Source organism: Dermacentor andersoni, chromosome 1 (genome assembly GCF_023375885.2).
Source record: "Dermacentor andersoni chromosome 1, qqDerAnde1_hic_scaffold, whole genome shotgun sequence".
Taxonomy (NCBI): Eukaryota; Metazoa; Arthropoda; class Arachnida; order Ixodida; family Ixodidae; genus Dermacentor; species Dermacentor andersoni.
Window position 1 is genome coordinate 234,767,131 of NC_092814.1, and position 13,515 is coordinate 234,780,645.

General features: G+C 41.5%; 1 protein-coding gene across 2 annotated transcripts in view; it reads left to right on the forward strand.

Annotated features, from left to right (window-relative positions):
* Positions 1-13,481, forward strand: part of LOC140219830 (uncharacterized) — a 60,372-nt gene extending 46,891 nt beyond the window's left edge. For both annotated transcript variants that reach the window (XM_072289792.1, XM_072289789.1), the window contains one exon: positions 13,379-13,481. In XM_072289792.1, the coding sequence (XP_072145893.1) occupies positions 13,379-13,481 (103 nt within the window). The remainder of the gene's footprint in view (positions 1-13,378) is intronic.
* The last annotated feature ends 34 nt before the right edge of the window (positions 13,482-13,515 follow it).

Genomic DNA, 13,515 nt, shown 5'->3' on the forward strand with positions numbered 1-13,515 from the left:
TCCTAAGCAGTGTTTTTATGTATGCATAGCTTTCTCCCCTCAAGCTGGTACAGCGCAACAAGGAAATGAAGAAGCAGCCGAGCCGGGCAAAAGAAGGAACAGAGCGCTATCTTCCAATAGTAGGAAGACAGCAGCACTCTGTTCCACCATTTGGCCAGCTCGGCTTTTTCTTCATTTCCTTGTTGCGCTGTATCAATTTCAGAATGCTACGCCAACTTGCCCAATCCTCAACACTAGTGGGCTCTCCCCTGCTCTCAATAGGGGAAGAGAAAAGTGATTGCATGGTAGCTAATAAACCAGTAGTGTAAATATAAGCAGTAGCATTAATTATTTGTTTATACTGGTTACTACCATCATTATTATATTTTAGTGGTCTTGCACCTGGTTATGCCAGGCTGTTCATAGCCCCGACACTGATTTATTTCTTCTATTTGCTGTGTATATTTCTTTGTACTTTGTCACAGGGCATCCTCTACTAACTCACTATCCTACACAGCCTAATACCTTTTTTTTATGTTTTTGATTATTTTTTCATATTTTTATCATTTCTGTGGTATGTAGTGTCTTAATTTTTGTTGTTTCATTGAACAGGATGTTTATTATACACACTCCTTGCTTGCAGTTTTCATTTCTACTCTTAACAGAACACCAACAGCTAGAACTCCGTTTCTATGACCACGTTATGTCCCTCCGAACTCCTTTATTCCCTCTTTTTCAATTTCCTGAGAGATCATATGAATAGCTGTAACGTAATTAACCATGCACACTGAATTGGCTCCACCTGCCCACCTATGCATGCAAGTTCTTTTCAGTTTCTGATTTTATCTCCATTTTTTAAAAGAATTTAACAAAAGCATCCCTGCTGTTCCCCTTTTCATTACTCCAAATCTCTCTCATCTCTCGCCTTTGATTTCCACTCTACTCTTTTTTTTTTAATGTTACCTACCTCACACCGGCTTATTCTACTCCGCCACTGAGGTTGGAAGAGAGTGACTTACACATACATGAAAATGCTGCCAAGAAAAGTAGTTGTTGCTCTGACGATGGCGAAGTCCTATTGTCAAAACGTTGGCTCCAGGGTGATTTCTTGTTCAAATACGGCTCATGGTATGCCTTGTGTTTACTGTGATGTAGCCTTCAGTATGACGTAATAGTTCTGCGGAATCCCACAAGGTGGAGAGAGGTAATTAAGGGAAAATTAGACATCCACCCAGTCGTAGCAATTACAAAGGAAACCCATATGGGTTCCTAGAAAGAAAAGCCTCTCAGTTGAAGAAAAATTCATTACTGGTCCGGGACTCGAACTCGAGACCACCACTTTTCCAGAGCAGCCGCTCTACCATCTGAGCTAACCAGGCGGCTAGCAGATGGCAGGGCAAAGTCTAATTTGTCAACAACTCAAAGGAGAGGCAAGAGTTTGACGTAATAGTTCTGTGGAATCCCGTAAGGTGAAGAGAAGTGCGTGAATGAGCTGGCGGGCATATACAATGATGCATTTCCAACAAACTCCACTAACATGAGTTTTGTTCAAACGAAGATAACTGCTCTGGAACAAGTTTTCAAAAGTTACCTGTTAAAGATAATCATTAGAAGCAGCAAACAGCAAAGAAGCAGAGTGTTGATGTTTCACCCCCCCCCCCCCCCCCCCGACACTAGTCAAAAGGCCAAATTTGGTACCACTTACAGCAAGTACACTTCATGTCACTGAGTGACACTTAGGTAGTGTGGGCAATGCTACAGATGGAATTTTGCAACTATTTTCTGCCCCAATGTAGCAAGAAACAACAATGAACTGTGCTAAGTGCACCCAGAGTGTGCTTGACGTTCTGACGCTGCTAGGGCCATTCAGCTAAAGATGGGCTGTGCTAAGAGCAACCAGTGTGTGCTTGATGTTCTGAAACTGCCAGGGCCATTCAGATGAATGTGGGCACTTAAATAAACTCGGACATTAAATAAGTCACTACTTCAATTCTTATTCTTCAATTCAGTAGGTAAAGCTTTAAACGCATTTGACAAACATGGACTTGGGCTCAATTTTACCCATGAACTACCTGACGCAAATGTTTTACGGTTTTTAGACCCAAGACTAACCTTTCGTGAAAAGCACGTTTGCTGGGGCCACTTCCCTTGAGCAAAAAAGGATTTGTTGCCAGTGATTCAGCGCATTCCAAAACTGTAAAAAGAGCTATAGTGTCGCACTGTTTGGATGTCTCTTCAAAAATCGTGCCTGCACCTAATGCAGAAATGTTTGGGAATCACGCCAGCCAACTTTAGGCAGCGAGGTTCCCCTATTCGGTCTTGATTGCTGTGTCTGAGACCCTCCTTCAAAAGCTAAAACTAGGAACACGAAGAAAAGATGACTGTCGGAAGACCGACAAGCCTTTGGTTGTGCCGTACCTACACAAGACTTCGCATAATCTAAAGAAGGTGACCAACAGGCATGGGGTGTCCGTTGTTTTTTCGGCACCCAACAAGCTGGCACAGTTATGCCCATGCATCTGCAACTCTAAAAAAAAGAGGTTGTCAGGTAAAACATGACAAGCCGTTCGTCAAGTGTTCCACAGGAGTGGTCTACGCCGTTCCCTTGAAGTGTGGAAGGGTTTATGTCAGCCAAACCGGCTGCTGCATTAATGGACGCTTGGGGGAACATGCCCAAAATTCAAATGATTTAAAGGACCGGTACGCACATTTGGTCACGCACGTGATTAAATGAAGAGGTTGTGAGGCTCGATTGGGAGAGAGAAAGATTCTCAGTAAGAGTGCCGACATGACAGCGCGCGTAAGTTTGGAAGCGTTCCACATAAAAAAATATGGCAGCAAGTGCGTAAGCACCCCCTCTGTATCGCTATTTGCTGCAGAGCTTCAATTTTTAGAAGTGACTGCTTACTGATTTGATTGTCTGTTAGTATCCCTTGCATTTTTCTAGATTTTTAATTTTCTGTGTCTGTTTCCGTTGATTGCCGGCACGTACGTTTATCGATACGCAGTGTCACTCTTTCCCGATTGTATCGCTCCCTTCCATTTCACTTCTGCCTTTCGCCTTATATAAGGCATCCATCTTCTGTCAATAAAATTTAGTTGATAGTCAGCGCTTGTGTCTCGTCCTTGTTCCTTTGTGGATGCATGTGTTAGCGCTGTTATAATTTTCAAATCATCTGCTGCTTTTCTGTTCGTTTATGCCTTGTCTCCTAAAAACTTTTATTATCGTAAATTTTACATGTTGCCATTGTTGTATTATTAATTCTAATCACCATGCACAGGAGATCCCATTTCAGTTTCTAACTACGGGACCTCCTTCTGTATATACTTTTCATGTACTTATCCCCATTTTTGTCATGAATAAACTGATTCTGATACATTATGGAGTCTCAATTCCCCAAGAGCGCAGCAAATTAATTAATTACATTAGCTTTTAATATGACTGTTTCAAAACGTGCACCAAGAGCAGTGCGACTTCGGACGTGAAGAAGGTTACCTATTTCGTCACCAAAACCTGTTGTGGTGATCTCATGGTACCACATACCACCGATGCATACACACACACTGTGGCCGTGATGCCCTAAAGCCGTTTCCATTCAGTACTCGACGGGACAATAGGGGAGAGAGCGTCCCCAAGAGAAGCGAACAATTAGAGGGGCCAGTATTGCAGCTTTCCGTGACACAGTCATTGTATGCCCTTTCACCACCACACCCTGCCACCTCCACTTTCAGTGATGTCAGAGGTAACCTTTTCAATGCCTGAAGCTGCACTGCACATGATGAGCATTTTGGGTAGGCCGTACAAAAGGTGCTGTAATTATTCATTTGTGGTGCTCTCCTCGAGGAATTGAGACTTCGTACCATAACCTTGGAATCGAGCACTACCTAAAGAAGCATGAAGAGGAAGACACAAAATTTTCATGTTTGTACCCCTTTAAATACCCGCTGCTGCAAGGCAATATGTTCGAACAATAATAATAAGAAAAAAATGTTAACTTTTGCGTGTATGGGAAAACCTTTGTGCATGTATGCAGTCTTGTGGTTTACTGTAAGAAGAGTGAGCATTTTCAATTTTATTTTCTAGAAATTTGGCATACTCCATCATACTTACTTCGATATAATCAACGTAAAAGTTATGTTTTAATTTTTTTTGTAAATATCTTTTTTAATGAACTTCCACCCACATTTTTTAACGATATGATTTTAAAGAAGAGGTTAGCACTCCTAGGTGGCACTGGCTACAACTTGTCACATGGCAAACAATGAAATCGCACAATACACCCAAAACACACTTAATACAGTCAATGAGCATGAACACATACAAAGTTATGCAAAGGAATCCAGGAAGTACAAGAACATGTGCAAACATGTATAAACATGCACAATCTTCATAAAAGTAAAAGTACTTGAAATTTCAGTTTTGCAGATGACTGGACCAATGCAATTACACATTTACATAACATACCACATAACTACATACAGAGGTCTCGTATATTTCACTGCCAGCAGGCAGTGACACAAGTTTATGCTTGCACGGTTGCTGCAGCAGCTCGCATCCCAATAAGTGAAGGCAAATTTGCACTTTTTACAGCGAAGCTGTATTCAGCTAGGATCTGGCGGATCATGTCCGCACATATACCAACAATTTTTCATGTGTGGGCTGATCCCAAAAATTGTACAATGCCAGGTTGAACCGCGGCGAAGGATAAGCAGGCGTTAAGCACTCCCCATACGTGGGCTGATCTCGAAGCTAGTGCAATACTGAGCCAACCCGCGGCGGAGGTGAAGCAGGCTTTAAGCACTCCCCATACATGGGCCGATCCCGAAGATAGTGTAATACCGGGGCGACTCATGGCAGAGGTGTAATTTGCCATTAAGGGGCCCACATAGACAGCTTCGCTTGCCATCCTTCTTCACAGAATGGAAGGGGACCGAGTTTTTTTCTCTTAAAAACCAGGCAAATAACTGTGGCAAGTATTACACTGAACGTCGTGTACTGCAAAATGTGATCCTTCTGCAATATTTCAGCAAGAACAGCGCAGCAGTAAGCACAAAATATTTTATCGAACATGCTAAGAGAAATATGCAGGATCCTGTATGTACTAAAACAAACTTAAACCTTACACAATGCATGTATGTGTAGTATTGTGATTTACCTATGGCAGTGGCGTAGTAACGGGGGGCCGGGGGGCCGTGGGCCCTGGGTGCCAGGTACTAGTAGAGGGTGGGGAGGTGTCGTATATGTCTGAAGACCCCCTTCTTTCCGCCGGCTTGACTGGGTGTAAATGGTTAACAATGCTCCGGTAACTAGCAGCCCAAGCTTATGTACCCGATGTACCAGAAGTGTAGTGCCACAGAATTGTTGGCTGCAGCTTTTTATTGAACATGCTAAGAGATGCAGGATCCTGTATGTACTAAAACAAACTTAAACCTTACACAATGCATGTATGTGTAGTATTGTGATTTTTGTATTAGCGCACACGAATACTTCATATAAACCTAAGGCAGTGGCGTAGTAACGGGGGGCCGGGGGCCCAGGGTGCCAGGTACTAATAGGGGGTGGGGAGGTGTCATATATGTCTGAAGACCCCCTTCTTTCCGCCGGCTTGACTGGGTATAAATGGTTAACAATGCTCCGGTAACTAGCAGCCCAAGCTTATGTACCCGATGTACCAGAAGTGTAGTGCCACAGAATTGTTGGCTGCAGCTTTATGAACATCCTACATAATAATTGCATGAATGTGCCGGCTAAAAAATTTAATTTGCTAAGTGGTCGCTAAACCACTCGCTGTGCGCTCGTGCGCTGCACCCATGATCGGAGCGGGCATCGCTAAACATAGTCTGACAATGTGGCTCTTCGGTCCCTTTTCCGTTTAGTCTGCGCTATCTTAAAACAGTATATCTTAAATAACTGCTTAAATAGCAATCATAGAGGAAGCATTGCAATTCTGGAATTGAGGACCCAAAGTCATATACATAACTCAACAAAAAATATTTTTCTAAACAAAATTGTCTTGGGTGCTAGAGCCTGCAGTACTCAGGCACTATGGGCGGCCCAATATGGCAGTACCGAAATAAATATGAAATACTGGACCAGTGACGTCAATATTTCTATCCTCTCCATTGCGAGTGCAGACCAACAGTAGTGCAAGCTTTCACTGGCACGGGCTTCATCGCGACCTTCTCTCTTTTCTTTTTTTTTTTTTCATGATAATGCCAGGAATCGACGCGAAGCATGCTCTATTCCGTTCCCAACCTTATGGCAGTCCTGCAGCTCGGATAATGATGTTTGTCAATAGCAGCAAATAAAGAAAGGCTTTATGGATCAGAATGAAGAGAACTCGTAATTGTCATAGCGTTGACACTTGCGCAGCAGGAAAGCAGATGGAGTTTCCTAACAGGATGAGGAAATCGTCACTGACGTGCTATTTAATTTTCATTTGGGTTCAGGGCTGCCCACAGCCAAAATACTGCACGCCATAGTACCTACAACGAATTCTGTGATGTTGTTAGCCAACAGATGACTGTCTGGCTTCAATTTTGAAAATGCGATATCTCTAAAATTGCTAATTAAAGCATCATTAGAATGCTTTTGTTACTTGTTAGCCGTATTTTCCACAATGCTGCATCTCTATTGGCTGCCAAGCATTACAGTCTGACAGCAGATGTACAAATGCGCTTATCACAAGTTATCAGTACAGCACCCTGTACAGCACCCTGTGGTGCAGAAAATAAAACAGCGTGTATACCTGCTACATTCGCGACCTCTGGAAACGAAAGCGAACGGAGGGAGGGAGGACATGTACGGTATCCAAAGCGGCTGTGCTGGTGCTGAAACAATACTCCCCCTCCCCAAACATTTTCGATATCCTCACCTTCCTTACTACACCCGGAGCGGGGGGGGGGGGGGGGGGGGGGGATGTGACAGAATAGCTATGGACCCCGGGTGCCAAACGACCTAGCTACACCAATGACCTAAGGTAATGGATTAATGTACTTTCAGCTTATACCTTACTAATTTTGTTTACAGTGAAATTTGCTCTATGGATGCACTAGCTGTTCTTGAACACTGTAACTGCATCTCATAAATAGAAAAACCAAAATTTGGAGTCTGACGCAAGCATACACTGCCATACAGCGATGTGGCTATGCAGGAATTGAGAAATTGCATTTGATATTCCAGTGCAGTTAGAATGAGCCTTTATTTGTAACATTATGTGGGTACACAGCTTGAACAAATAATGCCGAAAAAAAAAAAATCAAGATACATACAACACTGCATTGCCACCAGTGAATCCACCATAGTGGCCGTAACGTAAAGCCTGCAAGGACCTGGGCCAATGCTCCCCCCCCCATCTCCCGCATTGCTTTTCCACTCTGTTTTCATCATAGTGGCAGGCAAAGTGGATGCAAAAAAGAAAAAAGAAATATGTAGATCCAACGCACATGTTGGAATCTATGCGAAGAGAAGCTTTAGCCAAGTGGTGTGTACTGAGCCCTGTACAACTAACACTGATGCCTACAATTGTTTGCTTTCATCCTATGCATCATAAACCTCATGCAGTATTTTTGTTTATCCAACACAAAGGTCACAATTTTTGGGTTTATGCACTACGCCTCTCGCAAGCTATGTCAAAACAGAAACAGCAAATCGTGTGCATGCACACTAATCTACGCAGTGAAGACGAAGGCGATGTATACTTCTTGAGGGAGGAATGGAGATGGCAGGTGTATGCACAGAGAAGTACGACACACATTTATAGCTACATTTAAGGATTCTGTACCTCTTGTGACATAGTGGCACATACCCATTCTCGAGGATTCACCAATAGGCATACACCCAGTAGTACGTACCGAATGGCTATATCACAAAAAATCAAGTTAATCAAAGAATCCATTGAATATAATGTGCTATCCCATTGAGAGGTTGATGTGCTTTAAGAGATACAAGCCAACATTATATGTTCAAGGTTTTATGTAGGAATTAATTTTTTTTATTACGCAAAGCAGAGATGCGTTTACTGGCATTACTTTGTTAGTCTGCATATAAGGGATACATGAGCCAATTTACTAGTACTTGCATTTGGTGCACACATAACATTCTTATATACAGGGTGTCCTAACTATCATGAACGAAGATTTAAAGATATGCTAATCTTACGTAGCAGGACAGAACCAAGGTAATGTTGTTTGCCATAGCTTGGAGATGCTCAGACTATGTTTTGCATTCTGCCTAATTACATAATGAATCTTAATTAATCAACTCAAATATTACATTTAGATGAAAAGTGTCAATGAGAAAATTGTAGAGCAACATGAAAAACTCCTGATGCAGCCTTCTGTTGCTCAATACGTGCCACATAAAAGTGTTTTTCCAAACATGAAAGAAGCCCATGAATACATGCGAAGTGCCTCGAGCAGCCAGTAGCACAGCAATTTTGCATGTACTCGCGGCCTTCTTTCACACTCAGAAAAACCTTTTATGTAGCATGTATTGAGCAACAGAAAGCTATATTGGGCGTTTTTCATGTTGCTCTGCAATTTTCTTATTGGCACCTTTAATCTAACTATAATATTTGAGAAGTTGATTAATTACGACTAATTATGTAATTAGGCAGAATGCAAAAAAAAAAAAATCTGAGTATCTCCAAGCGACAACAAACAACATTACCTTAGCTCTGCCCAGCTAAGTGGCATTTGCATATTTTTGAATCTTGGTGCATGATAGTTGGGACACACAAGGGTAAATAAGAAAATTTTTGCACCAATTTTTTATTAGCCAAAATAAGGTACATACAGGTAATTACAAATATACATACTATTCTACGTACCTTACACTATTTTTCCACATATTCCCGACACAGGTTCAGACATTTGCGCCATCGCAGCACTGAATTTGAGATGCCCCTGTGGTAGCAGCAATGCACGTGGCCTCCCCGAACGCTCATTGTCATGCAAGTCTTCATGGTTTCTTGTGAGCTTACACCACCACCACCTCACACTTCTCAAAGTGATACACCTTTCCCCATACGTGGACTGCATTTCGCTGTGGATTTCGATGGGCGTTCGTCCCTTGCTTCAAAGAAAACGAATCACTCTTTGTTGCTCATACGCCTGGACGTGTGAAGCACAACCGCCATCTTCAACAACTGACAGCAGCACTGTACCATGGTGCTACCGGAAGATAAGGCTGGGCTGGTCCAAGAAAGGTTCACCGCTGGGAATGGATATGTTGACTTCACAGTTACAGTCATAATTTGGCCAAAAAAAGAAAAATAGGGGCAAGGATTTTGATCGCCCTCGTATATATTCACAAATATATCTTGTGAGATAGTAATCGACCCAGTAGCAGACAGCCGGCAGCAGCCACGCCAAACTCGGGAGGGTAGGCAAAGAAAACTTTCCTTTAAAAAGTGATGACAGTGTGCGCGGCACATTGAGGTGCGACCTTGGCCTCACGAGGCTGTGGGGTTAGTATGTAGGCTAGCAGCTGCGCGCCGCCCACCGTCTTGGCTCTCTTGTGAACTTGCATTCACTATTCACAAAAAATCGGCATGCTTTTTTCAGTTTAAACCTAAAACACTGAACCCTAATCGTAAGTAAACCAAGCACAAAGGACAACAACACATTGAATACGGTTTCAGACATGCACTTGCAGTAGCAACAGCTACTGAAAATGGACATTCATAGTGTGAAACACCTGCTTTTGTCATGTAAAACAGAGTTGTGATAATACTTCTGCAGTGAAACTGCCCCCCTTCACCCCCTCCCCTTAAAAGGGCATTACACTGTGTTGTAGTTCTTGATGATGATGCCTCATGAGGAAGCTCAGGGGCTCCTATCTAAATACATGGAAACAGAGAAAGCTTTCCTTGACAACCAATGCACCGCATTTGATGAAGTTTGTTCATTTGGAAGAAAAAGTTAAAATCTAGTGCAGACAAAATTGGTGCATTATACACCACTATGAAATTTACCATTATTATGCAAGTAGGACTTCTTTAAAACCCTTGTAAACATTGTAACGAATTCATGGAAGATATAAATTGGTATATCAAATTTGTCCGCTTTGGATGTTCTAATGGATGCAGTTTACAGAATTGCGATATCTGTTTTTGGTGCATAGTTACGAATTTGTAAACATTTTTATTTATTTTTTAAACTTGCAAATTTTTGGCAACTATTGTAAAGAAATTCAGGTTCTAAATCAATATTTTACTTCCAACAGTCACTAGAATTTAACTTTCTATTTCAAATGCAAGAAATTTCATTATAATTGGCCCAGGCGTTATCTCAGAAAAGTATTTTTGCGTTTTACATGTTTTTGAATAGGCGGCATCGGAGTTGGGCACGAACTTAAGCTTCATCTAAAAGATGGTGGTGGCTACCCACTCTTGAGAATCAACCAAGATTCATGTTGCTTTCATAAATGACTAAGAAGAATTAACTAAAATTAATTATAATATAGATTAATGAAAGCAAATAGAGAAATATTTTTCTTGATCAGTTAGATTGAATGAGCAATGATAAATAATGTCTAAAAAGAAAAAGGAGCTAATTAACAATGTCTTTGGTAGGATTTGCAAATGAATTTCTCCATGATACATTTATTCCTATGGGAGTAACCCAGTACGGAAGCCCCAAAATACAGTAGGACAGAAGAGTCCAAGGGCAGGCAAAGCTGTCGCAGTGTAATTTGCCAAATTCTTTTCCTCTGGTAGTAGAAACAACTACAGGCCAGTGTGTAGTGATCAACTGATATCCAATTCATTGCAAATGTGATAAAATGTGGAGATAGCCAGACCAGATTGGCACATATATAAATTCAGGGGCGGGATTCAACAGCAAATTCAAACTGATGTATTTACAAAATTTACTGCACCAAGGGAATAGCAAGTGCTGAAATACAGTAGTGAGCAACACACCTGCTTTTTCTTTACCTCCAATAAGATTTTTTTAAACGTTGCTTGGAAGATTGCATAATTTTGCCCGATTATTTCAAGAATCACACATTATTGACTTGTACAAGAAATAGCAATGTCGAGTTAGCCAATTAACAAACATTCACAAGTTCACTGTCGATTCACTTGAAGGCACATGTTGACATGAAGGAATCCAGGCAGCAACAATGCCCTATTTATGTAATGCAAATCATGAGAATAGCACCAGTTTTCATCACATCCACCTCTAAAATGTGCTATGAAATACATTTATGTCCCAATTGCTTTTTCCTGCAGTGCATGAAGGAAGCTTTTTCGAAAAATATTAACTGCAATGCAAATGTATTTCATGGCAATCTTAGGGACAGATATCACTAAAACTGGTGCTGGTGTAAAAATTCCTGCTTAATGGACATGACTTTATTCCTGCCTGGTTTCAATTTCTTGAATGTAATAGGTGCCCTAAAGTGGTAAATTGAAGTTTATTAAGGAAACTTTGTGTCATCAGCTGAACATTGTGACTTGTTGCTGAAGTAACATTTTCCTCTGCAATCCACTTAAGGTATAAGTGTGCTACTAGTCAGATGCTGTGAGCCAACAAACAAAGACACCAAGGAAAACAGGGGAAATTACTTGTACTTACTAAATGAATTAAAGAAATGATAAATTAATGGCAATGAAAGTGGCATCGAACGCGTAATGCAAAGACATGGGATCGTTCTCCACCTGTGGCAAGTTGTTTTTTCATCCACTTTCATTGCCATTAATTTATCATTTCTTTAATTTAATTAGTAAGTACAAGTAATTTCCTCTATGTTTTCCTTGGTGTCTTTGTTTGTTGGCTTTTCATGATATGATTAATAAAAATCGGGCCCCTCGGTTCACCCCCTTTCTTCTTGTTACTAGTCAGATGCGACACTTAAAAATAAAAATGACTGCATGTGTTGGTATAGAGTGCGACACCTATACTATGCATTAGCTTTTGTCCAAAGCCAAGTGGTTTGTGCACATTGGGAGGACAGCAGTTATGGATGTGTGCACATGTGTAATAGAAACGAACGAATTCACTTGAACAGTGTTTCAGACTGGACAGAAAATCACTTTGCATGAGAAGGGCACTCAAAAGTTGCTGTCTAAAATTTTGTGTGAAACACTTTCATGATGTTTCAACTGTCAAAGCCGTTGTGCGACCTTTGTAAATTTGGACTGAAGCAGTTTCCCCTCCACAGACAGTCGAACCCACTTACAATAGCCACACTTGCAGCAAACTCTCACCTAGCAGACACAGCTTTTCACTATCCAACAAATATTTTTAAATGCCCAGAAGGCCCACATAAAACAACCCAGTTGATGCACCACTTTGGCTCAAAACAATTGAAACAAACCATGGTGCAGCAGCATCACAGCCAGTTGCATGCCTAGACTAAAATATGTAGAGGAGGCCTTGCTAGCTTGCACACTTGAAAAATGTTAGAGCATGTTGATGCTGTCTTAGATTTCAAGATCGCTTACTTAGTGCAACATCCCATCATCAAGTGTGCGAAGAGACTGTGCAGCCACCATTTTTCCAGCTGTTGAAAGCAGCTTTTACTTCAACCAAAGGACAATTTGACCTCTTATAGTCTGTATTTTTTGCCTGAAAAAAGACGTTTCAATATTTGAAGGCAATAAGAAATATTTAAAAAATGAAATTCTGGGGTCTTACATGCTAAAACCACTATATGGTTATGGGGCATGCCATAGTGGAGGACTATGGGTAATTTTGACCACGTGGGTTTCTTTAACGTGTACCTAATGCATGGTAGAAGTGGGTACATGGGCTATTTTGCATTTTACTTGCATCAAAATGCACCCGTTGCAGTCAGGATTTGATCTGCTGCCCTCAGGCTTAGCAACACAACACCAAAGTCACTAGGACACCACGGCAAGTCAGAAATAGTCCCATGTGAGGTTAGAACACTTAATATTATTCTCACACTGTTTGATTGTTGGCTTACTCAAAAAAAAAAAAAATACTGATATGCATGCACGGCAAGAGAATGCCTTTATAGTCGCAGGTTTTTACAATGCAAAGTTTGTTTTGCCCGTAACGCAAAGCAGTGACACAATAGAGAGGTGAAGTGTAATACGCAGCAGTGCGTGCAGGTATGTATGTGTGTAGTGCAGCTGACGGTAGTCTCACAGTAAGTCTTAAGACTGTTTCATGTGGTGCTTGTTGGAGTGAACATTCGCGGGTGCAAGCAAGCAATCTCTTTTCGAGACGCAAAAGAAGTGCGAGTAGTATTCGTTTGTGGAAGTTGCCAGTAGTGAAGTAGATACATTAAGCTTCTGTTACTCCTTTTACTTATCCGAAATTAGCCATTGGTCTCTACTAAAACAACTCTTCAGCTTCTTACTGCTAGATTCGTTTGGCTTTTCTCAAAACTACATTTGACATTGTGCTGCTTTCTGCTCTGCAGTCTGTCAAGCCCGATGCTCCCTGGCTGCTACAGCAAGAGCTCATCTGTGTTCCACTTCTTGAGCAGCTGTGCGCGCTTTATGTGGAGGAGCCATGGTGCGTGACAGAATGGCAGCCCTGCCAATCTGTGAACTTCAA